The following is a 25,805-nucleotide window of genomic DNA, read 5'->3' as shown; positions in this document are numbered from 1 at the left end:
GGAGCCCATTTAACCCTGCTCCCCGCCCCTCCCCTGTTATCATCAGTGCCTGGCTTTTATCTTCCCTTGTGCTCCAAAGAGCACCTGGAAGGTGGGAGAGCCAACGCAGAGGCCTGGCACCCTGGGGATAGGGGTGCTCTGAGTGTGGCGGGTTTCTGAGTGCAGGTGACTGCTATAGGGTCTGAGGGTGTCCCATGCCGGGCACCGCTCCTATGCTGGGCAATGGCACCGGTGCTACAGGCCCAGACCCAAGGCCCGAGCTCCTGGAGTCAGGTGATTGTGGTAGGATCACCGCTCCCAGGCGTTGTTGAGGAGAAGAGGTGACCCAGGTGTGACCAGTGCCTGCCTGAGTCTGCTGAGAGCCTGAGCCAATTGCTCTGAGAGGGGGAGCTACCCCGAGTGTAACCACCACAATGACACCAGCCTGAGTCTGCCGAGAGCCTGAGCTGATCGCTCTGAGGGGAGGGGCACTGTCCCAAGTGCACGTGCACCTTTGGGATCTCACGGGGGAGGGAGGAGTTAATGATCTCTCTAGGGAGGAGGGTGCATCTCTTCCACAGCAAGACGCTCTCACCTTGCCATCCCCAGCTACGCTGCGCCCAGTAAATCTTTCACTTTCAAGGCTACAGGCTCTTTAATGTGGCTGTTGTTGCCGTGGTAATTCTTGTTGTGTAGAAATGTCAAGGTCTGGAGCTGCAGCTCTCAGTCCAGCTCCCCACAGCCCCTCCCCCCATCCCAGCTCCCCACAATCTCATGCCCTTGCCAGGCACCCAGTGCGGGTTGGCGACCCATAACATCACACCACACACACACATGCTCAGGGCAGCTCTCCCTTCTCAGGGCATGGGCTCGGGCTCCTGGCACATCGCCACGTCAGTTACACATGGTTACAGGCAGAGTTGCTGCAGCGGGCTGTTAATCCAGGGATCCCCCACCGGGTGCAGAGATGCAGCAGCCTCTGGAGTGGGGCACAGGGGCTGTTTATACCGGGCTCCCTCGCCCAGTGCTCACAAACCTATCTCGGCTGCTCTCCGTCCATTGCCAGACCTCGACCCCTCAATGACTCAGGTTTACTTATTTATTTAGGCAAATGATTTTAAAAACAAAACCAAAACATAAAATACTTGGTACCGATTCCCCGTCCAGTCTGGCACTGATTTCCTGTCCAGCCCCCAGCCCAGTACCAATTCCCCATCCAGGTGCACACTCTGTGATCCACTTTTTATTCTCCTTCGGGCCCCCTCTCCAATCCAAGGCCCATCCCCCTCTCTGATTCAGGGCCCATCCCCCATCCAGGCCCCTCTCCAATCCAGCGCTCATTCCCCATCCAGGCCCCTCTCCTATCCAGGGCCCATCCCCCTCTTCAATCCAGAGCCCATCCCCCATCCAGGCCCTTCTCCTATCCAGGACCCCTGGCCCATCCCCCATCCAGGCCCCTCTCTCATCCAGGGCCCATCCCCCATCCGGGCCCCTCTTCAATCCAGAGCCTACTCCTTGTCCAGGCACCCCGTCTCGGATCTGGGGCCCATTCCCTGTAAAGGACCCCCCTTCTCCGTTCTAGTAACAGTCTCCCATCCAAGCCCACCCCCTCTCTGATCTGGTACTGATAGCCTGTCCAGGCCCCCCTTCTCTGATCCAGTACCGATTCCCCCCCTAACTCTCCTTTTCCAGTCTGTGTGTCTCACACCATATGCATCAAGGTGGGGGTGCCAGCAGGAAGAGCCAGGGGTTTCCAGACATTCCCTGCCCCTGATGTCGAGTCAAACCAAGTCCAATGGCAAAACCCAAACCCACGCTCAGCCATGTGGGGTTCTGTGTCTCGCCAACTGGGCACTCTCTCTGGGGAAAATCCAGCGTCAGAGAAGGTGCTGCTATGCTGGCCCTGGCCTGGTGGTGTCAGACCTGGGGTCACTGCGTCAGATCAGGGGTCACCGCACTGGCTCAAGTGTTGCCGGGTCGGATGTGAGTTTGCCACATTGGCTGGAGTGTCACCGGCTCAGAGAGGTGGCTGCCGGGGTGGTTTGCGCATTGCCATGTCCAGTCAGCTGTCACCACATCCAGTGGAGTGTCACCGTGTCAGCTCTGAGGCCCTCCTCGCCCGGCTCAGCTGTCCCCTCCCCGGCGTTCAGCCGGCTGCTCCAGTGCGGTGAGCTCCCGCCCACCAGGGTCATACCACGCTCTCCTCCAGCTCCTCCGCGCTGGCGAAAGCCCCGCCCCTCTTGCCCTCCCCCTCAGCCGCGCAGCTGGCCAGCATCCCGTGCACTGACTGGCTGCGCTTAGTCCACATGATGCTCAGGCGCTTGGCATAACCATAGCAGGCGCTGGCGGAGATCTCCCCCATGTCCAACGAGCAGCTCCGCTTGGCTTTGGAGGTCCCCAGGTCCGGCGGGTCCCCCTGGCACGCCACCACCCCCTCTGCCGTCCTGCGCTCTGGTGCCTCCTGCCGGGCGGGCTTGCCCCTCGCCCTCCGGCGCTGCGCCTTCGGCCCACGCCCCCTCTGCAGCAGCATCCCGTTGGGCACCCCCGGCTGCCCGCCGTTGGTCTGTGAGTACATGTTGGAGACTTTGGGCATGCCAGAGTGGACGCTGCCACAGATCTTATACTTCACCATCATGACCACAGTGAAAACCAGCAGGGTCACCACGATAATGCCCCCCACAATGACCGTCAGAGTGCCCCCCAGGAAGTGGGCGTGGAGCGAGTGGCAGTCTGGGTACGCCTCCTGCGTGGAGAACTGGGCACAGCCCAGCAGGCGCGTTGCAGCCAGAGAGGTGGCCACGTCGTCGAAGATGGCCAGGACACACAGATTGTAGTCCACGCCTTGGACCAGGTGCTTCAGCACGAAGTGGTGGCTGCTGGCCGGGATGATCCTGAAAGAGAGAGATATTAGGGAGCAGAAAAGACCACTCTGAGCAGCCCCACTGATCCCCCCAGGCTGGGGAATGTCCCAGCCGTGCCTGCATCCAGCCCCAGATCTGCGGCTCATAAGACCCAGGACTGGAAGGAGCCTCCTGGGTCTCTGAGTCCGGTCTCTGCTATCGCAGCCAACCCAACCCTGCATGGAATCCCAGTCAGAAACATATCCAGCCCCATCTTCAAACGAGTGGGGTGTTTCCCCCCCCCCCCCCACTGCTCCTCCTGGGAGGCTGTTCCAGACCCTCTCTTCTCTGTTGGGCACAAATCTTCTCAGCTCCAGTCTCAGTTGATTCCTGGCCAGTTTGTCCCCATTTGTTCTTTTGCCAACACTGTCTTTTAGCTTCAGTAGCTCTTCTGCCTCCCTGAGGTTAACCCCTCTGGTGTATTTACAGAGAGCAGATCCCCTCTCAGCCTTCGCCTGGCCAGGCTAAACAGGCCCAGCTCTTTCCGTCTCCTCTCCCCTGATCAGCCTGGGAGCCCTTCTCTGCACCGGGCCAGTTTGATTCATCTTTCTAGAACACAGGTGACCAGCACTGCACATGGTGTTCCCACTGAGCTCTTCCCAGTGCCTTGTCCAATGGCATTAATGCGTCCCTACCTCAACTGAAATCACTCGCCTGACCCAGCCTAGGACCGCTTTGGTTTTCATGGTGGCTCACAGTCATCCTGTGATGGACCAACACATTCAGCTCTTTCTCCTGCTCTGTCGTTTCTGGCCAAGCGAGGGTGTCAGGGGCCCTCACCCATGCAGCTTCAACAACAGGCCTCAAGTGACTTGTGATTTGGGGGGGTGCACACTGAGACCCCCAAAAGGGTTTCCAAACATTGCTCAGTACCTACCACTCAGGACCCTTTAAGGTGTTTCAAGATGGGCCCCCCAGAATCATTCATAAGAACACCTAATTCTTATCCAGCACTTTTCATCCCTGGAGCTCAAACACTTTGCAAAGGACTGAGGTGCTGGGGGTGGTCATTGGCCAGGGTCAGTCAGTGGCCAAGCCAAGAATACAATACAGGAGTTCTGGGTCCCAAGTCCAGTGATGTAACCAACAGGCCACACTGCCTCTGGGGTGCAGACCCCACCTCACTTTTGAAGAGGGGACTTAAATTCCTACGGCATGTAGATGTTTTGGAAAAGCTTTCAGGTGCTGGGGAATCCACCCATCTCTGCTGTTCCAGTCATTAATCCCCCTCCTTGTTACAAATTTGGCCTCATTTCTAGCCTCAGTTTGTCAAGATTCAGCTCCCAGCCATTGGGTCTTGATCTGCCTTTGCTGGCTGGTTTAAGAGCCCTCTGCCCTCCAAAGTCTCCTCCCCCATAGGGGCTTCCAGACCTGGTTTGAGTCACCTCTACATACAAAATAGAGGAAGGGCTTACTGTCTAAATAGGCAATGATTGAGAGGGGGAAACTGAAGCACAGAGAAGGGTGCTGTGGTAGAATCCAGGAGTCCTGGCTCCCAGTCCCCTGTCCTAACTACTAGACCACCCCCCCCCCCAGCAGTTCTGAACCCAGGTTCCCTACATCTGGCCCCACCCCCGGCATTGCTGCCCTTTTTTTGCCCCCACCCCCATATGTCTAGCCCCTACTCGCATCTCTAGCCTGAACTTTAATAGTCTCAGCCTAAACCACTGGGATGGCATGGCCTTCTCCACCCCCGACCCCCATCGTCTAGCTCCCAATGGACTTGCCGTTGCCACTCCAACAAGCTCCTGGTGCTGATTTAGATCTCCTCTGGGTTGGGGCGTGGGGGCTGTTTATACAGGGATCCCTCGCCCAACACTGAGATGCAGCCACCTCTGGATTGGGGCACAGAGCTATTTGTACAGGAGTCCCTGGCAGCTGCCTCTGGGCTTGGACACAGCACTCAGAACCCGGCAGGATTAGCAGCTGTGTGCCACACGAGCAGAGAGACTAATTCCCAGCTAAGCCCTCTCTGCTTCCCCGAAGTAGTCAGAACAACCCATAATGCAGTGTGGCCCAGCCATGCCCCCTACACTGCAGAATACCCATAATGCCATGTACTGTGGCCACTCCCCATGTTAGAGAAAATCCATAATGCCATATGTTCCAGGCACACCCTCTTCCCTGGAGAATGCCCATAATGCAATGCACTGCAGCCACACACCCCTACTCAAGACTCTCAGTGGTCCGGTGGTGTGGCTGGGGCATGACCAAGCATGCTCTCTCTTCCTGGAGCCTCCTGTGCCATGGCATCCATCCCCACCCACTCCCCCAATCTCATCCATGCTGCGGCGCCCCCTACCTGTAGATCAGAGTGTCATCCACGGTGCAGTTGTACTGGATCTGGTACATCCAGGCAGTGTGGGCCGACTTGTCTACAGCCCAGCGCACCAAGGCCGAGTCAGCTGTCACATCGGATACCTCCACGCTCCTCTCCTCCACCCCCAAGTCACTGGTGTTGGCCGCTGTCTTGGTGGCAATGTCAGAGGAGCCCGGGTCGTGGTGTGGCACCGGGCCACTGCTCCCATTGCCCCGATGGGGCAAAGGGATAATCTTGAGGTCCACCAGGGCTGTGGACTCACCCGCTGCATTGATGGCGATGCAGGTGTAGGAGCCGTCATCCCGGACTGTGGTTACCAGCACATCTAAGGTGCCATTGCGGAAGGAGATGGTCCGGGAGGAATTGGAGATGATCTTGTCATCCGGTGACACCCAGTGGATCACTGGCTCGGGGTCCCCGATGGCGCGGCACTTCAGGGTGGCCCGCTGGCCCTCCAGCACCCACAGCTTGTGCGTGTGGCGGGTGATGAGGGGCGGCTCGCAGGTGAACTCCTCCTCAGGCACCGACCAGAAGTAGCGGCCGGCCACATGGGGCGGCGAGGCACATGTCTCCATGTCGTCCTCCCGGGCCAGCCGCCGCAGCCACAGCAGCTCACAGTTGCAATGTAGGGGGTTGCCCCCAAAGCTCAGCACAATGGTGGCAGTGTAGGGGGTGGGACTGATGACGCCCATCTGGGAGCGGGCGAAGAGCGGGTCCGGGGGCAGGGTGTACAACCGGTTGGAGGTCATGTCCAAGCGGGACAGCTTGTAGAGCTCGGAGAATGTGCCTTCCATGATGGAGTCGATGAGGTTGTGGTCCAGGTTGAGGGTGTGCAGGTAGATCATGCCTTGGATGCCCTCCCAGGGGACGTGGCGCAGGTTGTTGTAGGACAGGTCCAGGTCCTCCAGCGTCAGCAGGAAGTCATCAAAGGCGGCGGCCGAGATGCTCACCAGCTGGTTGTTGTTGAGGATGAGGTGCTGCAGGTTGAGCATCCCGCGCAGGGCCTCCTCGCCGATCTCCATCAGCCGGTTGCTGTCCAGGTGCAGGGAACGCAGGCTCTCCAGGTCACCAAAGGCGAAGGGCCGGATGCTGTCGATGGTGTTGCGGGAGAGGGTCAAGTCCACCAGGCCGCTCATGTTGAGGAAGTCCTGGGGCTCCAGCACGCGGATGTAGTTGTCGGCCAGGCGCAGCTCCACTGTGCGCCGGTCAATGTTGGCTGGGATGAAGAGCAGGCCCTTGTTGGCACACAGGGTGCTCAGTGACTCAGAGAGGTTCTGGCACACACAGTGGAAGGGGCAGGAGGCAGCCCAGGACATCAGGGTCCCTACCATCAGAAGCAGCACCAGCAGCAGGCAAGCCATGGTTGGTGGGTGGGCAGTGCCTGGCAGGAAAGAGGGGATCAGAGAATGGAGTGAGCCAAGAGCAGGGACATGGGGAAAGGGTGGTCTAGGGGTATAGACAGCTTGGGGCATGGGGCTACACCACTGCCCAGTGCCTCATACCATAGCCCCATCCTGTATGGGAGCCCCACCTCCATGCCATAGCCACACCCCTGCACTGTAGCCCCAACTCCATACCACAGCCATGCCCCGGCATCAGGGCTCCACACCAGGGCGGTACCCTCAGCATCAGATACCTGCCTGCCACACTGTGGCCACACCCCTCTGCTATAGCACCCCCCACATCATAGCCACATCCCTTCACCAGGGCTGTATCCCCTGCACCATAATCCTGCTCCAAACACTGTCTATAGCCCAACCCCCACATACCATGGCCCTCTCCTGCACTGCAGCCCCACCCCCTATGGCCCCCAATCCTGCACTGTAGCTCCTCTCACAAACAGTGGGCCCAACCCTGCAGTGTGGCCTGGCCCCATTTATAGTGACAGCTACACAGAGAGGATGGGTTGTCAGCAGACCCCCTAGTAACTGGGGTGTGGCTGCTTAGGGTGGGCGGAACTGATAGGACTCCCAGAGCAGTGGGGATGGGAGCGAACACCCCACTGAGATCAGGTCTGCTCCCTTGTCTTGGAGACATCGGCTCAGGCTATCTGCAGACTCAGGCAGGTATGGCTGGATCAGCTACACCTGGGTTTTGTTTTCCAATTTTTCTCCCCAACCACAAGGATGAGAAATGGAAGCTTCAATTCTAGTACAGTCCCATGACTCCAGGAGCTGGGGCAATAAGAAGTGCTTAGGAACTAATCCAGGGCCTATGGTCTCTGTTGTGGCCTATAGAGCTCTGTGGTTCTGTTCTCTGCACTCGGAAGGGAGTGAGGTCTGGTGGCTTAGAGCAGGAGGAGCTGGGAGTCATCAGCGCTGAGTTCTATCCCAGACCCGGGAGTGGAGGGGGTCTCCCCCACTGCTGGGAACTCTTCCCCACCTCTAGCCTGCACTCCCCATGCCAGCCGTCTCCCCCACGACTTGGATCCCTCCCAGATTCCCCCCTCCAGCTGTGCTCCCCACGTCACCTCCTTCCCTCGCTGGCAGGGTCCCTCCCCAGTCCCTCCGGGCCTGTGTTCTCTATGCCACTCACCTTCCCCCCCATAATCCTGCTGCCTTCACCACCGCCCAGTGCCGCAGACAGGGAACCAGCCAGGTCGATAGTTCAGCCACTGAATTTTTAAAGAGTTACCTGGTTCCTACATCCGTCCCAGAGCCCAGCATCCTCCCCACTGGACACACTGCTGCATTAGCTCCCCCCCCTCCCCCCCCCGCCTCCGGGCAAGGCAATTGGGAGGGGTGAAGCGAGATGAGGGCTGAAGGGGATGAACTGGTTTTCTGGACAGCAGATATGGCTGCTATTCCTGAAGGGAGCCAGAAATCCTGTCTCCCAGCATTCTCCCCACCCCCTCTAGCCACTAGACAGACACTTCTCCCCTCCCAGATCTGGGGATAGAAGCCAGGAGTCCTAACAGGCCGTGGCCCAAAGAACTTACATTCTACATACAGTGGTTAGATCGGGGGGCTGGGAATCAGCTTTAGGAGGGGCAGTGGGGCATAGGGGGGTAACGCGGAGGTGATTGGGAGCCCGCCAGCACTCCATTTCCTGTGCAACACCCTGCAGGGTAGTGCCAAGGGAAGTTATTGATTTAATAAGCGCCAGCATTCAGGTTGCCCTGATAACGCCAGTGACACGGGCACATGATTGGCAGGGGAGGGGGAGGGGAGTCAGGCAGGATCATCTTTCTCCAGGGCCCTGGTGCATGGATGGAGTCGCTCCAGGCTGCTTGGCTAACTATGGCTGGGGGGGTCTAGGATGCAGCAGTGTGCAGGGAGAACAATCTCCGAGCTGCCTTAGAGGGACATGAAGAGCTCTGTGTAGCTTGAGAGCTTCTCTCTCCCCAACAGAGCTGGCCTAATAAAAGATGTTACCTCACCCACCTTGTCTTTTTAGAGGGATCATGTCAGGGCTTCAGATAACCACTAGGTAAAACAGAAATAGCCATTTTCCCTCCCCTCCCCCTTTCTCTGAGCACCCCTCCCATCACCCCACTTTCTGCCAACTCCACATGCCCCCCCATACCCCTGCATATGCCCCCAGAAACAGATCTCTCAGATAATCAAAGTGGAGTTCCTACCACAGATGCTGGGAAAGGAGGGGCTTGGGGGTCAGGACTCCTGGGCTCCCTCCCCAGCTCTGCGAGGGAGTGTGGTGTAGCTCTAAGAACAGGAGACTGGGAGTCAGGACTCCTGGGTCCCTCCATTTCACTCAGCTCCAACAATGGAAGAGACTAGTCAGTTTCTCTTTGCATTTCTAGTCAATTTCGCTCTCGCCTATGGCCCTGGCTGGATCATAGAGGCTGCAAGGGGAAGGGCTGGATAAACATATTCATAATCCTGTTTCCAATGCATTTGAAGAAAGGCAGGGAAGAGATTTCTGGCACTGTTTGTATTGTGTTTAAGGGGAAATCTGTGGCAAAAGAGACCTGAAAGCGTGTCTAAGGGGCACCCCCATGAAGAGAATTATTGGTGTCAAAGCAGCCACACAAGTGTCACTCCAGAATTTGCTGGGCCGGCAGATCCCTGAGTAATTCCCAAAGCAGGAGTGAGAATTACTCTCCCCATTTTGCAAAGGGGAAACTGAGGCACAGAGAGACAAAGGGACTTGCCCAAGGTCAGTGGCAGAGCCAGGAATAGAACCCAGGAGTCCCGAATCCTAACCTGATTTTGTTCCAAGCGCTATTCCCAGCTCTGGGAGGGGAGTAAGTTCTAGTGGTTAGAGCAGGGAGGGCTGGGAGCCCGGACTCCTCGATTCTATTTGCCCCAGAACCCTCATGGCCCTTCCAAAGGGAGGCACAGTTGTCACCGTCTTTGCTCTCCTGCTGGTACATAGGCTCAGGCAGAGCCAGCAGAAGCATAAGGGGTGGGGAGCTGTACCTGCACCCAGGTCAGAGGGCTCAAAGACCGACTGGAGGCCTGGCTGGGAGAATATACCCAGGGAGCAGGCTTCCGATGGAGGCTAGTGGGTTCCAGTTTGGCAACCAGGACTCCTGAGTTCTATTCCTGGCTCTGGGAATGAGGGAAGGCGAGAAACACTTGCTCTGTCGGTGCCTATTTATTTCTGGGGGTCCTGTGTGTGTGGAGGAGCTGGGGTTTTGGTGTGTGCTCACGACTCTGCACGTGTTGCCAGGTGCACCCTTCTGAGTGTCTGCATGCTTATCTGGGTGCACTTATGCATGTGCGTAGGCGTGGGCACAATTGTGTGTGTGTGTGTGCAAGCCATTGGGGGAGAGTGGTATGTCTGCCCATGTCTCCCCCAGGCACCCACGGCTCTGTGCCGAACTGCTCCTCCCGGTGACGGGTGGGTGAGGGGAGCTGTGCCCAGCTCTGCTATGGGTGGGATGTTGTTCTTTGGAAGGATGGGGTCACTACAACCAGCTGCCCCCTTCCCTGGTGGCCTCTGACTGGGACGGGCGGCAGGAAAATGGCAGGTCACTGCTTCCTTCCACCCCCCTCAGAACTCCTCCCCCATACCCAGCCCACCCACAGGCTCTGTCCTTAGCCAGGAAGGGGCCAGCAGCCCAGAGATTGGGAGTGGATCTCTGCTATTCCTCCCCTCCCCTGCACACACCCCTCTGGTGCCCTTCAACCAGAGCTTTGACAGTTAATGAGACACATTCAGCACCCCAGCTCCTGCCTTGCTCCCCCAGCGCCCCAGCCCCCACCCCCTCCAGCCCCCCAGCTCCTGCCTAGCTCCCCCATCGCCTCCTCCAGCCCCCCAGCTCCTGCCTAGCTCCCGCACAGACCCAGTCCAGCCCCCTATCCCCTGCCTAGCTTCCCTCCTGCTCCCTCGCAGCCTCTCTGCAGACCCCCAGGTTCCCCTCCAGCTCGGATGCAGCCCCTCCAGGTTCCTCCAGTCCAGCCCGCAGCCACTCATCCTCCAGGCCTTTCAGCTCCCCTCTGGCCCCCACGTCCCTGATCCACCCCTCCCTCAGCCCCGTTTCAGGCCCCCACACGCCCTCCCCAAGCCCTGATCCAGACCCCCCCTGCCCCCCATCTCCGATCCAGACCCCCCTCATCAGACGCCTCCGCCCGCCCCATGCGCAGCGGCCGATGCTTTTACCTTGCGCTCTGTCTCTAGGGGGGGCCACGTCTCCCGTCTCCGGGCCCCCCACCCGCGCCCTGGCTCATCCCCGGGACTGCGATTCCCCCCACGCCGCCTCCGCGCGTCCTTGCGGGGCTGCTCACGCCCGGGGACCGGGGTCACCCCGGCCGAAGGGGCCCCCCATCCCAGCCGTCCCCCTGCCCCGGGGGGCCAGCAGGCCCCTCTCTCCCCCGGCGGCTCCTTTCCGCTGCGGCGCGGCTTAACTTGTGCCTGGCTGGCGGTGGCATGAACGGGATACGCGTGTGCGGCTAGATCCGAGCGCCCTCCACGGCTAGCAGCCCCCTGCAGCACCAGCACAGACACCCCCCACCCCCCGCATCGCCGGACGCCTGGGTTCTCTCCGCCGGCGGCGTGGGGGATGCAATCGATATTGTCCAATCCGGTTATATATCGGGGGGGGCGGGCATGTACACTCTGGGGGCACCTCCTGTGCCCCCCGCCCGGACGCCTGGGTTCTATCCACCTGGGGTGCAATCCGTGTTGTCCAGTCCAGTTATCGCTCCAGGCAGGAGGTTACATACACTCCCTAGGGCACCCCCTCCGCTCCCCGGACGCCTGGGTTCTGTTCCCCGTCAAAGGGTGCGGGGGTGCAATCCGTTTTCAATCCAGTATCCGGGCGAGAGCTAGATCCACTCTGGAGGACTCGCCGGATGCCTGGGTTCTATCCGCCGGGGGTTGGGTGCAGTCCGTGCTGTCTAATCAAGTTATACATCCGGGAAGGGGGGATGGTCACCCCCAACACTGAGCCTCCGGTCGCCTGGGTTATCCACGGGGGGTCATCTGACATCTCCAGGCAGTGGGTATGCAGCCTCACGGATGCCTGGGTCCCATCCGCTGTAACATTCAGGGGTGCGATCCCTTTATAGCTCGGTCCCAGGCAGGGGACAGCACCCCCCCTCCCGCGTCTCTGTCTCCCGGACTCCTGGGTTCTATCCCCTGGCCCATCCCCTCCCCACACCTGCGTTCCCTGCCCGCCTTGGGTCCGATTCTGGGGCGCACGGGTCCGCTGGGAGTGGAGGGATATCGGCTGCCCCCCCCCCCGCCCGCCGCTTTCTGGCGCCGAGCCCCAAACCCCAGCGCCGAGGCCCTCCCCCCCGCAGACGGCGGCGGGAGGTGGGAACCGCGCGCGCCCCCCGTCCCTGCCCGGGCGCCGGAGCTGTGCCGCGGGGTGGGGGATGGGAGAGCTGCGCGGAGCCCGCGGCCGCGAAGATCCTGCCTCCCTTCCCCGCGCGGCGCCGGCTCTGCCCTTTCCCGGGTGGGGGGAGAGTGTCGTGCATGGTCCCTCTGCACCGTGCGGGGGGGGGGGTGTCTGGCAGCTGAGGGGGGAGGGGGGATGGTGCCTGGTTCTTTTCCAGCAGGATTGGGGGGGAATCAGCAGGTGGGGAAAAGGGGCTGGGAGCTGGTGGGATAGGGCAGGTAGGGGTGAGCTGGCTCATGCGTGAGCCACATACACCAGGATGGGGAAGGTGGCAGCTGGGGGGGCAAGAGTGGGGGGGGTGGCAGCTGGAGCTAAAGGGGAGGAGGGTGGTGCAAGTTCCCCTTTCACTGGGGAGGTGTCAGGGGATGATGCACGGTCACCGTATACCAGGAGGGGGTCAGAAGGGAGAGGGGGGTGCAAGGCTGGCAGCTGGAGCTGCGGGAAGAGGGGGATGGGGGAGTGGAGGCTGGTGCAGGTTCCCATATATCAGGATGGGGGGGGGTTTCAGCTGGACTTGGGGGGGGGAGATGGTGGTGCATGGTCCTTTTTCGCCAGGTGGGGGGATTAGGGGGCTGGTGCTGGGTCCCAGCTGCAGGTAGGGAGTGGAGTCTAATGGTTAGAGCAGGGACAAAGGGAATCAGAATCACACTTCCAATCACAAAAACAGAACCCAGGAGTCCTGGCTCCCAGCCCCTTCTACTCTAACTATTAGACCCCCCTCCCCTCTCAGAGCTGGCAATGGATGCCTGATTCCTAGCCGTGCAGTGCTCTTACCACTAGACCTTACTGCCCCCCCCCTTCCAATGCCCTGTAATGCCCGGCTGTTTGCAGCCGCCTCAATCCCCAGTACAGGGAGCTGGGATTTCCCTCAAGGTCTGTAGCTTCCTGACTCCTGTCACAATTCACATTTCCAAGGCTGGAGTTTATGCGCTGCAGAGCCCAGGGGACCAGAGAGCCCAGCAGTTCTGTGCTCTGGACAAACTTCACAACTGCCCCCTGCAGACCTTGGGGCTGGGGTGGCAGGTGGTTAGGGGTCAGCACTGAGGGGCATTGGCAGAGCCGGGGGGGTACAAGCCCAGGGCAGGGCATTGCAGTTCAGGACTGAGGGACAACTGTAGAGCTGTGCAGGGGAAGGCACTCTCTGCCAGCCCCCCCGGTGAGCGCTGGCTTATGCCAGCTGGGGCGCTGAGTCTTTCTCCTCTCTGCCAGATGCTGAACAGATGTTCACTTAGGCGAATGGGGGCAAGGTTAAGCCTGGGTGTGATGGGATTTACAGCGGGGGGGCGATGAGGGGGTTTCTGTTTAAGAGGTTTAGGATTGGGTTAGATGATACTGTGGGGGGAGGGGACACACCACTGCTCCCTACTGAGCAGAAGTGCAATCGCTCAAACTTACAGGAGTTGGAGCTAATGCTTAGAGCAGTAGTGACACGGAGTTAAAATTCCCAGGTTTTAGCCCCAGCTCGGGGAGAGGAGGGGAGTCTAATGATTAGAGGGTGGAGCCTTGGAGCTAGGACTCCTGGGTTCCATCCCCAGCTCTGGGGGCTGGTAGTCAGTATCTGCAAGAGGAGGGCTCAGAGCCCCATCGCTGAGGGACATTCACCCCTAGAGCTCTGGGGACCTGATTGAAGGGTACAGCCCTACTATGGGGTGAGGAATTAGATGGGAACTGAGGGGGTAGCTCCCTCTCTGAAACCTCCTTCACCCAAGAGCCTTCTGCTCCAAGGCCCTTCTCCCTGCACCTAGCTTATGTTCTTCCTTCATTAGCTGTTGAGTGCCCTGATTGATTAATTAATGAGGAAATGCAGCAAGAGTAGAGAGTGGGAAGGAACTTAGACTGCTCCTACTGCGGGACTGGCTGGGTAAGGGGCGGGGGGGTGTTAGGAAATTGGGGATGGGCCTTTCCCCTCTAGGGAGTGCTGGCTATGATGCAGCCCCAGAGTGGAGGGATAGGCTGGCTGGGAGGGCAGGGAATGGGGACGGATCCCTGTATAAAGAGCCCCCACATCCTCTGCTTTGGTCCCTTTTGCCCTTCTAACCCAGCTTCACCCCTCTAAGCCCCCCTGTCCTTCCATGAGGCACAGCCTCCTGCTACCCCCCACCAAGAGCTCAGGGGAAGGGAACCGTAGTAAAGCTAATATAGGGCTAGGATTACATTTGCCGAGCTGGGCCCACTCTGGGACTGCTAATGAGCCATTAGCGGGATACAGAATCTCACCCAGGAGCCCTGGGTTTGGCACCTCCTTAACTGACTGGCCGGGGAGGTTATTAACCAGAATCGTGGAAGGGAATGATGTCTGTCCTATCACCGTCTCTGGGAGAGGAGTGGGGTCTAGTGGGTTGGAGGGAGCGGGGGCTGAGAATCCAGGTCTTCTGGGGTCTATCCCCCTGCTCTAGGAGGGAAATGGGTCTCTAGCAGGTTAGAGCGGGGGGGGGGGGGGGGGGGCAGGGCTGGGAGTTTGGACTCCTGGGTTCTATCCCTACTTCCCAGCAGCTCCTAGTGCAGCAGGCATTATTTGAAGTGTGTATTAGCTGTCCTGCTGCCCTCTGCTGGAGTGAATCAGCCCTGCTCTGTGTATGTGACAGAACCCAGCTCTGCTTTTTCGCCTTGGGTTTCTTTTGAGTTCATGGTTTTTCCATCTCCCCGTTGAAAAACTACAGCAAGGTTGCCCTGAGGTAGTGAGTCAGGGAGAGAGTGGGGAACAGAGCCCAGGAGGCTGGTCTCCTGGAAATCAGGTGCTGGGTACAGGTAAGATAGCAGCAGTGGGGGAGCCCAGCTGCAGACAGCATCATTTGGGCCTTAACACACGAGTGAACAGAAGAAGTGCAGCATCTCTCGATGCAGGCAGAGGAGCGGGCATGTGGGTACTGAGAGGAGGGCACAGCGCCCATATCCCCATCCCTGGGTGATGGCACTGAGCAGGGCGATCAGTTCTCAGCAGGATAATTATCCCTGATGAAGGCCTTTCCCCTGGGATCAGGAGCCCTTTAGCTTCTCAACGTACAGTGCCAGGCGCCAGGATTGCTGGCCAAGGCCAGAGGGGGCTGTTTCAGGGCCTCAGCAGCACATTAAATGATGGAGTTGTTAGGGGAGGAGGGGTTTGCTCACAGAGGGCTCGGCGTGGTTTTCGCAGGTCAGGTCAGAGTCGCCATGGCAGAGTGGGAAATGGGAGGTGCAGGGAGAGGACAAGGTGGGCTCAGGGTCATGCAGCAGAGATGGGGATGGAACCCAGGAGTCCTAGTTCCCACCCCCACCCCCTGCTCAACCATTAGACCCTTCTTCTCTTGCAGAGCCAGCGAACCCAGGTGCCCTGATCCCATTCCCTAACCGCATCCCCTGAACTAACCCACTAGACCTCCCCTCCCTTCCAAGAGCTGGGAATAGGACCTCAGTTTCCCCTTCTGTGTAAGGGTGTGTGTGAGAGAGGCACTGCCCTCTTCTGGCTAGATTCGGTCCTGCATCTTTTACTGTTTCCAGCCTATGCTGTGGTTGTGTGCCTGTGAGAGCCAGAGCGCTTTCACCTTGACCTCAAGGCTAGGCTCCTGGGGAGTCTAGCATGCCCTGCCCCAGTGTTTATGGGGTTGGAGAGCCCAGTGTAGCTGCTGACCCCTGAGCCCCACTCTGCAATACCCAGATCCCCCATTGCACCCCTGTACTCTGCCCTTCCCCAAGCAGCAACTGTTCCGTCCAGCCCATGAGACACAGTCCAGCTCCCCAGAGTCTAATCCCTCTTGACAGCTCTGACAACGCTCAGGGGGGCTTAGCTTACTCCAGCCTTTCCCATCCAGCAGCCAGTCCTCATTCTCCCCTTCAATGCACAAGCTGCCTCTCCCCATCCCTTGGACACAAGCAGCTGGACAGCTGTACTGCTGGGAATAGAACCCAGGCATCCTGACTTCCATCACCTATGACCCCCCACCGATCTAACCATTACACACAACTCCTCTCCCAGGGTCAGGGATAGAACCGAGGAGTCCTGGTTCCCTTCCTCCTCTCCCCCCATATTTCTAACCATTAACCTCCCAGAGCAGAGGACAGAACCCAGGAGTCCCGACTCTCAGCACCCTCTGCTCTAACCCACCAGACCATGCTACCATTGTCACATCTTGTACTAGATGGGCCTTGATCTGTCATTCGATTTGTTAGCAGTATTTGCAGCGCGATGAGAGCTGATTGGCTGGGAGCAGAGAGAACTGAATTAAATCATAGGACTGGAAGGGACCTTGAGACGTCATCTAGTCCAGTCCCCTGCACTCAAGGCAGGACTAAGTATTATCTAGACCATCCTTGACAGGTGTTTGTCCAACCTGCTCGTAAAAATCCCCAATGATGGAGATTCCACAACCTCCCTAGGTAGTTTATTCCAATGTTTAACCACCCTGACAGTTAGGAAGTTTTTCCTAATGTCCAACCTAGACCTCCCTTGCTGCAGTTTAAGCCCATTGCTTCTTGTCCTATCTCAGAGGTTAAGGAGAACAATTTTTCTCCCCCCTCCTTGTAACATATTTGATTCAAAGAGAGTAAGAGGCTCTACTAATCAGCTACTTCTCCTCGGAGCGCCTCTCCCGGGGTCCATCACCCTGGCAGCAGGCCAGGACATAATCCCTTGGGGAAGGAAGGCGGCTGACTCGGTAACACTTGGGGCAGCTGTCAGCAATCAACTCAGGCTCCCTGCAGACTCAGGCAGCATCATTATGTCAGTAACAATCGGGGCAAGGAAAACGTAGCTCAACCTAACTCCGTCACTCGCTGGGGGGAGGGGTGACAACATTCACACCCTGGGGCCAACCAAAGCCCCAGCATAGACAGTGCTAGGTCTCATCTTCTCCATCTTAGCATCCAGCTCTGGGCCCGGGCTTGCTGGGGCCAGGAGGGGAAGGGTTAATGCCTGGATTTAACCCACGGGATGCCAGAGCCGTGCTGATAGCCTGTTACTGTTTGTTCCCAGACCAACATCCCCTTCCTGCAAAACGTGCTGAGCAATGACCAGTTCCTGCGGGGCACGGTGGACACACAGTTCATCGACGAGAACCCTGAGCTCTTCAATCTGCGCCCGGTCCAGAACAGGGCCCAGAAGCTGCTACATTATCTGGGTACGGGCCCCGAGCTGGGACCACAGGCTCAGACCAATGGGTGGGCTCCCCAGCCAGACCCGAGCAGGGTCCCTTTCCAGTACTGCGGGGTCAGGCCCAAGGTATGGGGTCCCCATCTTGTACCACAGGGCCATGGGCTAGATCTGTGGGGTCAGAGCCATGGGTGGGATCCCAGGCTGGTACCATGAGGTCTGGCCCCAGGGGCAGGATCCCCAACCAGCACTGCGGGGTAGGCCCAGAAGGCAGAAGCCCCCCAGAAGGCAGGATCCTCAGCTGGTGCTGTGGGTTGGGGCCATCTGTGGGTTGCCAGGGGGCGGAATCCCCATCCAGTACCACGGGTCAGGGCCATGGGTATGATGTCCATCCCGTATCGCAGCATCAGGCTCAGGACAGGGATCACCAGCTGGTTCTGTAGCAGAAGGGCCATGGGTGGGCTCCCTGGCTGGTACGGTGGGGTGGGCCCCGGGTCAGGATCCCCAGCTGGTACAGCGGGAGGCGGGATGCCTGGCCCAGGCTGTGTTCCATGCGCTGTGCCCTCTAACTCTGACATTCTCTCTCCAGGCCACGTGATGGTCAACGGCCCCATCACGCCCATCCCTGTCAAGGCCCGCCCATCTCCCATTGATCCAGTCGTGCCCACTGTGCCTTTGGGTGAGTCCCCTCCTCTCCTGCCCCTCCCACACACTGGGTCTGCTGCCCACGGGCCCCTCCCCCGCACGATGGCCCCATTCCGTTCCCCATGGATGGAGTAAGGGGGAGCAGGATGCCTGGGTTCCCAGTGCCACGTGCCCTCCCTTCCGCCCTTGTGGCTGGACTCCACTTCCTCCCCCGCTCCCAGGAGTCAGGGCCTTTCTCTGCCCTGTTCTTCCCTTCGGAGGGCAGTGGGGCCTAGTCGGTTGGCGGGGGGAGGGCTGGGAGTCAGCGCTCCCAGTTCGGTGACTGCTGTGCTGTATTCTCCAGGCTGCTCCCTGGCCCGGGGAGGGAGCACTTAGGGGTCTATCAGCTCAAAACGGATTTAACAGGCTGCTCGGGAGAACCTTAATGAGATGTAAGCCACCGTTGTTCATTCTCTTAATGCCTGGTTCAGGCTGAGGATTAGCGGCTGACAAAGAAATAAACTGCGCTAATAACCCGACGGGGCTGCCATCCTGGCTAATTAAAGCCAGCCCTGCGCATCGGTCACACACGCGCTGGGAACCTCAGGCCCACAGCTCAGCTGTCCGATCCATTTCATGGAGCTGGTCCCAGGCAAGCTGGAGACAGAAAAGATTTACCAGGCGTCAGCCTCACAGAGCACGTCATATACAGGGATCCCCGTCCCGGTGCTGAGATGCAGCCGCCTCTGGGGTGGGGTGCAAGGGCTGTTTATATAGGGACCCCTCTCCTGGCGCCCTCTAGCATTACGCTGGGGTCAGTCACTGACAGTGAGTAAGGGAGAGCGCCCCCTATTGCGTCCCCACCCCACTGCTTGCAGCACAGCACCCCCTAGTGCCAGCAGTGCTGAGTATAAGTGACTCCTCCCAGGCTAAGTAACGACACCCTGGGGGGCTGCAGGGAGCGGTGTAGGGGGTCTCTCTGGAACCCTACAGCAGTGGAATCTGCCCCCCACTTTTCAGGTGACCCCCCTACTGGCTTCCGAGATATCCTGCTCCGGGAGGGTCCCCAGGGCTTTGCCAAGGCTGTGCGGCAGCACCCGGGGCTGCTGCTCATGGACACGACCTTCCGGGATGCTCACCAGTCCCTGCTAGCCACCCGCGTCCGCACACATGACCTCAAGAAGATCTCGCCCTTCGTGGCCCACAACTTCAACAATCTCTTCAGCATTGAGAACTGGGGCGGTAAGAGCAGGACATGGGGCCTTTCCCCTCTAGGGGCTGCTGGCTCTGATCCGGCCCTAGGGCAGGGGGACTGGTTGGCTCAAGGGCCCAGCAGGGAATTAACATGGGGCCTTTCCCCTCTAGGGGGCGCTGGCTCTGATTGAGCCCTAGGGCAAGGGGACTGGTTGGCTCAAGGGCCCAGCAGGGAATGGACCTGGGACTTTTCCACTCTAGGGGGCACTGGTTCTGATCCAGCCCCAGGGTGGGGAACTGGCTGTCCCCGGGGGGGGAATGGGACACATGCCTTTCCCCTCTAGGGAACACCCACCATGGGATTGGGGTGGGGGGCAGGGCAGAGGGGAGAACTTGTGGGTAACACCGGGGGTGGGGGCAAGTCACACCTACTCACCTCTCTGCCCCGCCCCCTAGGTGCCACATTTGACGTCGCCATGCGCTTCCTGTATGAGTGCCCGTGGCAGCGGCTGCAGGAACTCCGTGAGCTCATCCCCAACATCCCCTTCCAGATGCTGCTGCGGGGGGCCAACGCCGTGGGGTACACCAACTACCCCGACAACTCCGTCTTCAAGTGAGCCGGCGGGGCAGGCTGACAGGGCATCAGCCAGGCTGGGCGGGGGAGCTCAAGCCTGGGATAGGATTGAGGGTCAGGGCTTCAGACCCCCCAGGGGAGGGGGTGAGAAAAGGGGGTGGGATTCCAGAGTCACCTGGCTGACTCACCCTGAGGCCAGACCTGTGGGGTGGGTCAGCAGGGATAACTTTACATGGGGGGGGCCTGGCACCCAGTCCCCATGGGGATCCTTCTCCCCCAGGACTCACCGGGTGACCCTGGTCCCCCAGGTTCTGTGAAGTGGCAAAGGAGAATGGCATGGACATCTTCCGTGTCTTCGACTCCCTCAATTACCTGCCCAACATGCTGCTGGGGATGGAGGCGGCGGGGCAAGCCGGGGGGGTGGTGGAGGCCGCAATCTCCTACACGGGAGACGTGGCCGACCCAACCCGCACCAAATACACGCTGGAATACTACGTCCAGCTGGCCGAGGAGCTGGTGAAAGCGGGGACGCACATCCTTTGCATCAAGGTACCTAGGGGAGCCCAGGACTGGGGTAGCTGGGGGCTGCGGGGTGGGGGCACTGGCAGAACTGGGGAGCAAAGCCTGGGGGGACCCATAGCCCAGGATATCATGGACTGAGATGCCACTCTTTGGGGGGCATCATGGCACGGGGGAGGGTGTCCGGAGCTCACTCACCCTGCCTTACTTGCCTCCTCATCCCCTCCTGCCCCAGCCTTCCCCCCTCCACTCCCACAGCCTCTGCCCACGTCTCTGCCCCCCACACACACCTAGTTCCCCCTGCACCTTCCCTGCTCCCTACCCTGTTCACCCCTCCCCACCCTCCCCCTGTTCCTGCCCCCCACGCCTACACTCAGCCCTCTCCTCCCTTGCAGGACATGGCTGGGCTGCTGAAGCCGCGCGCCTCGGAGCTGCTGGTGGGGGCGCTGCGCCAGCGCTTCCCCGAGGTACCCATCCACATCCACACCCACGACACCTCCGGGGCGGGCGTGGCCTCCATGCTCGCCTGCGCCGCCGGCGGCGCTGACATCGTCGATGTGGCCGTGGACGCCATGTCCGGCATGACCTCGCAGCCCAGCATGGGCGCCTTGGTGGCCTGCACCCGGGGCACCCGCCAGGACACAGGTACTAGTCGCAGGAGCCAGGGCCCCTGGGCTCTACGCCTGGCTCTGGGAGGGGAAGGGGATCTAGTGCTTAGAGCAGGGAGGGCGCAGAGTCAGACAAGGCATCTGTCCCGATCCAGTCTAAGAACAGCATGAGATGGGCTAGGGCAAAGAGCCAGGGCGATGCGTGGCCCAGCTCTGCCCCCATGCTCTGTGGAGCCGTGGATAGTCCCAGAGCCCCGCCTCTGTCCTACCCACCAGGGTGGGCCAAGTCCGACCTCTGCAGCCCGGACGAGCCCCATTTCCTCCCTTTCCCCTGCCTCAGGCATCCAGATGGAGAAGGTGTTTGACTACAGCGAGTACTGGGAGATGGCGCGGGGCCTGTACGCCGCCTTCGACTGCACGGCCACCATGAAGTCGGGCAACGCCGACGTGTACGAGAACGAGATCCCGGGCGGCCAGTACACCAACCTGCACTTCCAGGCCCACAGCATGGGGCTGGGCAACAAGTTCAAGCAGGTCAAGAAGGCCTACGTCGAAGCCAACAAGCTGCTGGGGGATCTCATCAAGGTCAGAGCCGCCCACAGTCCTCTAGAGCCGCCAGCTCTGATCCCACCCAGGGGGCCTGGCTGGCTCGGGAGGATGGGGAATGGGACATGGGGCTTTTCCCCTCTAGGGGGCGCCAGTTCCGACTAGCCCCAGGACAGGGGCCTGCCCGCACTGACCCGTCTCCCGCCCGTGCAGGTGACGCCGTCATCGAAGATCGTGGGGGACCTGGCGCAGTTCATGGTGCAGAACAACCTGTCGCGGCAGGAGGTGGAGGCCATGGCAGACGAGCTCTCCTTCCCGCTCTCCGTGGTGGAGTTCCTGCAGGGCTACATCGGGATCCCCTACGGGGGCTTCCCTGAGCCCTTCCGCTCCAAGGTGGGGCTGGGCAATGGGTGGAGTGGGGCTGCAGGGGAATCCTGGGCACGTAGGGGGCAGGGCTAGATCAGGTTCCTCTCCCTGAGCCCTTTCACTACAAGGTGAGCCATGGGGACCATGAGACTGGGTGGGGTATCCCCTTCCCTGGGCTCCCATTGCTCCAGCCCCCCAGCATGGAATCCCGACGCTCTCCCCCCAGGTGCTGAAGGACCTGCCCCGCATCGAGGGGCGCCCGGGGGCCTCGCTGCCTGCCCTGGACTTCCAGCAGCTGGAGAAGGAACTGCGCATGCGGCACCAGGAGGAGGAGATCACCCCCGAGGACGTGCTCTCGGCCGCCATGTACCCCAAGGTGTTCGACGAGTTCAAGGAGTTCACGGCCACCTTTGGCCCCGTCGAGTGCCTCAACACCCGCCTCTTCCTGGAGGGGCCCAAGATCGCCGAGGAGTTTGAGGTGTGCGAGTCAGGGTGGGAGGGACCAGACCGGGGTGGGGAGACCTGCACCATGGGCTCTATGGTGGGACATAAGGCTCTGAGGGAGCTGGTTGGACCTGGGAGTAGGGGCCAAGGGAGCCTGAGGAGAAGTTTGAAGTGGGAGGGTTGGGGATTGTGGGGTGTAGGGTTAAAGGAGACTATCAAGCCCTATGTTTGGGGGGCCTTTGGGATCAGTGGGACACTGGGAGGAGTTCCAGGTGGGGTGGCTCCCCATTCTTGGAGTGATCAGCTCAGGCTCTCTGCAGACTCAGGAAACATCACCATGTCAGTTACACTCAAGGCAGCGCCCCTCCCCGAGAGTGATTGACTCCCAACTCTGTGCAGGTTCAGGAAGCCCTGTGGGCCTCACCACTCTCTGTCTCCCCCTGCAGGTGGAGCTGGAACGTGGAAAGACCCTGCACATCAAAGCCCTCGCTCTGGGAGACCTGAACCGGGCTGGCCAACGTGAGGTCTTCTTCGAACTCAATGGGCAGCTGCGCTCCATCCTGGTCAAGGACACACAAGCCATGAAGGTGCCAACAGGGTAGATACTGGGCTGGAAGAGCCTCTGGGTCTGATGTTGCAGGCTGAACACACGGGTCTGGCCCGATCTAAGGCCTTGTTGCATGAGATGTGTTCAGAGGTGAAAGTAAGCCAGTACGCCCCGGTATGACATACCAGCAAGAGCCGGTGCGCTGTACCAGGGCGGCCCAGCTTCCCCAGGCGGCAATTTAAAGGGCCTGGGGCGGTAGAAGCAGGGGGGTCCTGGGCCCTTTAAATAGCCCCCAGAGCCCTGGAGTAGCGGCGGAGCTCTGGGGGCTATTCAAAGGACCCGGGGCAGTAGAGGTAGGGGAGCCCCTGGCCCTTTAAATAGCCCCTGGAGCCCTGCTGCTGGAGCCCTGGGGTAGTAGTGGCAGCCGGGGGCTCCGGCAGCAGTTTAAAAGGCCCAGGGCGGTAGCACCGGAGGGGGCGGTAACACTGGGAGAGGGGAGGCACTTACCAGTACAGGGTAGGCTGGGGCTGGCTCTGACCTCCCTATCCCCGCCCCTTCCAGGGTCCAGAGCTGGCCCCAACACAGCCCAGTACCGGTAAGTCCCTATTTCTACTTTTACCCCTGGATGTGTTGACTAACCTTGTCTCTCTGCCTCGCCCCCCAGGAGATGCATTTCCACCCCAAGGCGCTGAAGGACATCAAGGGCCAGATTGGGGCCCCCATGCCTGGCAAGGTCATCGACATCAAGGTGGAGGAGGGGGCAAAGGTCAGCAAGGGTCAGCCCCTCTGTGTGCTCAGCGCCATGAAGATGGAGACCGTAGTCAACTCCCCCGTGGCCGGCACAGTCAAAAAGATCTACGTCAAACCAGACATGAACCTAGAGGGGGATGACCTCATCCTGGAAATCGAATAGGCCCCGCCTCCTCCCCCCCCTGCATTCTGCTTCCCCTCCCCCATTCCGGACAGAGACCTGCCCCCCAATGTGTCGGATGCAGCCGGCACACTGTCACTTTAAGGGCATGCCATGCCCACTTTTAACCCTTTGCTTGCAGGAGACGCACCAGCTTTTTTCTCTCCCCCAACCCAGTCCTGCAATCCCCATTGGAGTCCTGCTTAGCCTCAGAGTCACGCACCTTATGGGGGAAGTGCAGTTCCTTCCACCACCATCAGGGGAGCCTGTGGATCATGCAGCCTGGTGTGCAATTCCTTCTGTCGCCACCAGGGGGATGTATGTGCACCTGTCATGGATTGACAGGGCTGTGTTACGCCCCAGTCTTTACACAGTCTTTTGGCTGAGACCCTGGTGGTGTGCCAGACCCACACTTTCCCCAGGCACCCATGCGGCCTCAGCAACTCCAGGACTGGGCCTTTGGGTGCCAACCCCCCTACTCCCCCCGTGAGCTCCAGACAGTCCAGCTGCCATCAAACTGCTGTAGAGACTCTCCCTTCTCCGGGAGCGACGATGATCTGCAGCGAGGCCGGGCAGCCTGGCCAGGCCGATGGAGCATTGATTAGTCACCTGGGGTCCAGCGTCGCAGGGTCCTCAGGCCAGAGCCTGTGTTGGTGGGAGCCAGGACCCCAGCGTGTCCTGCTGCCCTGAGACCCTGTTTTACTCTCTGTCCCTGCTGCTTACCCCTGTTCTCCCTTTGTTTCCGGCTCCAGGTCTTTGCCCTCTGCCTCCCTGCGGAGTGCTGGAGAGAGTCCCTGCTCTCAGCTGCACTGGCCTTGCAGGGTCCTGTGGGCCCATTGGCAGGCCCTTGCCAATGCAAGGCCTTCCATTTGTGTGTCTATTGCAGTCCGGTCCGGTTCCAGCCCAGGCAGCAGGCATGTCAGACCCCGTCCTTTAGCTCCTGAGCTCATGGACACAATCAGCTCTTCCTTTCCCCCCCGCCCCCCCTCAGAGGGCAGCGATGCAAAGTGGCCAGTCTGGAGTCACCCAGATAGTTCATAACTGTACAAAGAAGTCCCACGTGTATGTCAGCATCATGCCGCCTGGGGTGCAGTTCCCTCTGCCTCCACCAGGGGGTATCTGATCTCAGAGGCTAAGCATTGCCGGGGAGGTGCTGTCCCCTCCCATCCCACTTACTCTGCTGCCAATTGCATTATACCCATCAACTGCCGGGAGGTGCTGCCCCATCCAGCCCAGTTACCCCCCTGCACCATGTGGGGTGCTGTCCCCCTACGCCTCCAGCCCAGGTACCCCCAACTCTGCGGGGCACCTTCCTCACAGGCTGCCACTGCTTTCTATGCCCCCCAATAGCTGCTGCCCCCCACTCCCGGCTCAACCATGACTCCTTTCTCCCTTGGGGCAGAACAGTGCCCCACCTGAGCTCCTGGGTCCTGCCCCCGGCTGCAGGGGGGGAGGGGCTCCTTTCCCCTGCCATGCTGTCTCAGGGGACCCCTCAGCTGAGGGGGCTCCTCTTGCTGCTTGAACCCTGGGTTAGTCTAATGCGTAATCAGGTTTCTTTTCTATTGTCTTAATTGCCAATCCCTGCCCCCAAATACGTACGCCCCTCCCCCCTTCAGAGCGGGGGGGGAATCAGGGGTATCACCAGCCATGGATTGCCCCCATCCCTGCTCCCGGCGACCCCCATCCTCGTGTGGATCTGGATGGGGCACTCCGTGGGGGCACCGCATGGAGAGGTGGTGAGAGGGGGCACCCAGTGGGTAGCGACCAAAGCAATCATGCTGGGTTTTAGGGGGGAGGGGTGTCAGATGTTTACAGGGTTGTTTGCCCAGAGCTGGGGGAGGAGGTGAGATCCCTTCCCCCCTGCCTGAGGGCATGGGAACAAACCTCACATCCGTGAGGACAGTCTGCGGTGCAGGAGCTGCCAAGCGGGATTCCGTTAGGGCCCCTCCCCAGCGCCCCGTTGGGCTGGAAGGGTCAAGGCCGTTTTGGGAAGGACTCAGTGACTCGGGGTCCCTGAGGGTCCGGCCCCAGCTGGCCAATAAAACTCATCTCACTAACCGCTCACTGCTGGCCTGGCTGAGTTTGTGACAAGACCAGAGAATTGGGGGCAGCCTGCCCCCTGCTGGAGAGACTCCGAACTGCCGGTGGTGTGGCTGCCTGTTTGTGGGGTGAACCCAGCTCAACCGAAGCCCATCAGTTCCAACCAGCAGCCTTTTGTTGGGCAGGGCTAAGGGGCACCAGCAGAGCTGGGCGGGGGGTCCAGGGCTGGGATAGCAGGGGCAGCGGGTGCAGATGGCGCAGCATCGCTCTCACTTTGGCTCCAGGCTCCACGTTCAACATTCCCACCCTCCCGGCTGAAAGGCAAATCGTGGCTTACAAGTAGCTGCTATGCAAATCGAACATG

At 60.0% G+C, this 25,805-nt stretch overlaps 2 protein-coding genes across 7 annotated transcripts in view; one reads left to right on the top strand and one right to left on the bottom strand.

The window, feature by feature from the left end:
- The window catches only part of PC (pyruvate carboxylase), a 261,745-nt gene extending 236,280 nt beyond the window's left edge, over positions 1-25,465 (top strand). For 5 of the 6 annotated variants that reach the window (XM_054033613.1, XM_054033617.1, XM_054033614.1 and 2 more), the window contains 11 exons: positions 16,953-17,097; positions 17,659-17,748; positions 18,714-18,935; positions 19,344-19,500; positions 19,770-20,010; positions 20,376-20,625; positions 20,929-21,173; positions 21,348-21,527; positions 21,727-21,978; positions 22,391-22,531; positions 23,156-25,465. In XM_054033613.1, the coding sequence (XP_053889588.1) occupies positions 16,953-17,097; positions 17,659-17,748; positions 18,714-18,935; positions 19,344-19,500; positions 19,770-20,010; positions 20,376-20,625; positions 20,929-21,173; positions 21,348-21,527; positions 21,727-21,978; positions 22,391-22,531; positions 23,156-23,404 (2,172 nt within the window). In that variant the 3' untranslated portion in view covers positions 23,405-25,465. Of the gene's footprint in view, positions 1-16,952; positions 17,098-17,658; positions 17,749-18,713; positions 18,936-19,343; positions 19,501-19,769; positions 20,011-20,375; positions 20,626-20,928; positions 21,174-21,347; positions 21,528-21,726; positions 21,979-22,390; positions 22,543-23,155 lie in introns of all 6 variants that reach the window. The other variant, XM_054033619.1, reaches the window with a different exon arrangement.
- On the bottom strand, positions 1,065-11,802 carry LRFN4 (leucine rich repeat and fibronectin type III domain containing 4). The gene is made up of 3 exons (XM_054033620.1): positions 10,765-11,802; positions 5,182-6,580; positions 1,065-2,870 (listed from the first exon to the last, which is right to left on the bottom strand). The coding sequence occupies exons 2-3, from the start codon at positions 6,558-6,560 to the stop codon at positions 2,168-2,170; spliced, it is 2,082 nt and encodes a 693-aa protein (XP_053889595.1). The 5' UTR covers positions 6,561-6,580; positions 10,765-11,802; the 3' UTR covers positions 1,065-2,167.
- Positions 25,466-25,805: the final 340 nt, after the last annotated feature.

This window comes from Malaclemys terrapin, chromosome 7, assembly GCF_027887155.1.
Source record: "Malaclemys terrapin pileata isolate rMalTer1 chromosome 7, rMalTer1.hap1, whole genome shotgun sequence".
NCBI classification, from domain to species: Eukaryota; Metazoa; Chordata; order Testudines; family Emydidae; genus Malaclemys; species Malaclemys terrapin.
This window is presented reverse-complemented; position numbering and strand designations above follow the sequence as displayed.

Bases quoted from the DNA above. Each gene is read 5' to 3' on its own strand.
- LRFN4 (XM_054033620.1), bottom strand. From the start codon at position 6,560: ATGGCTTGCCTGCTGCTGGTGCTGCTTCTGATGGTAGGGACCCTGATG. The intron at 2,871-5,181 runs GTAGGGGGCGCC...TCTCTCTTTCAG, and splicing joins GATGACACTCTGATCTACAG to GATCATCCCGGCCAGCAGCC.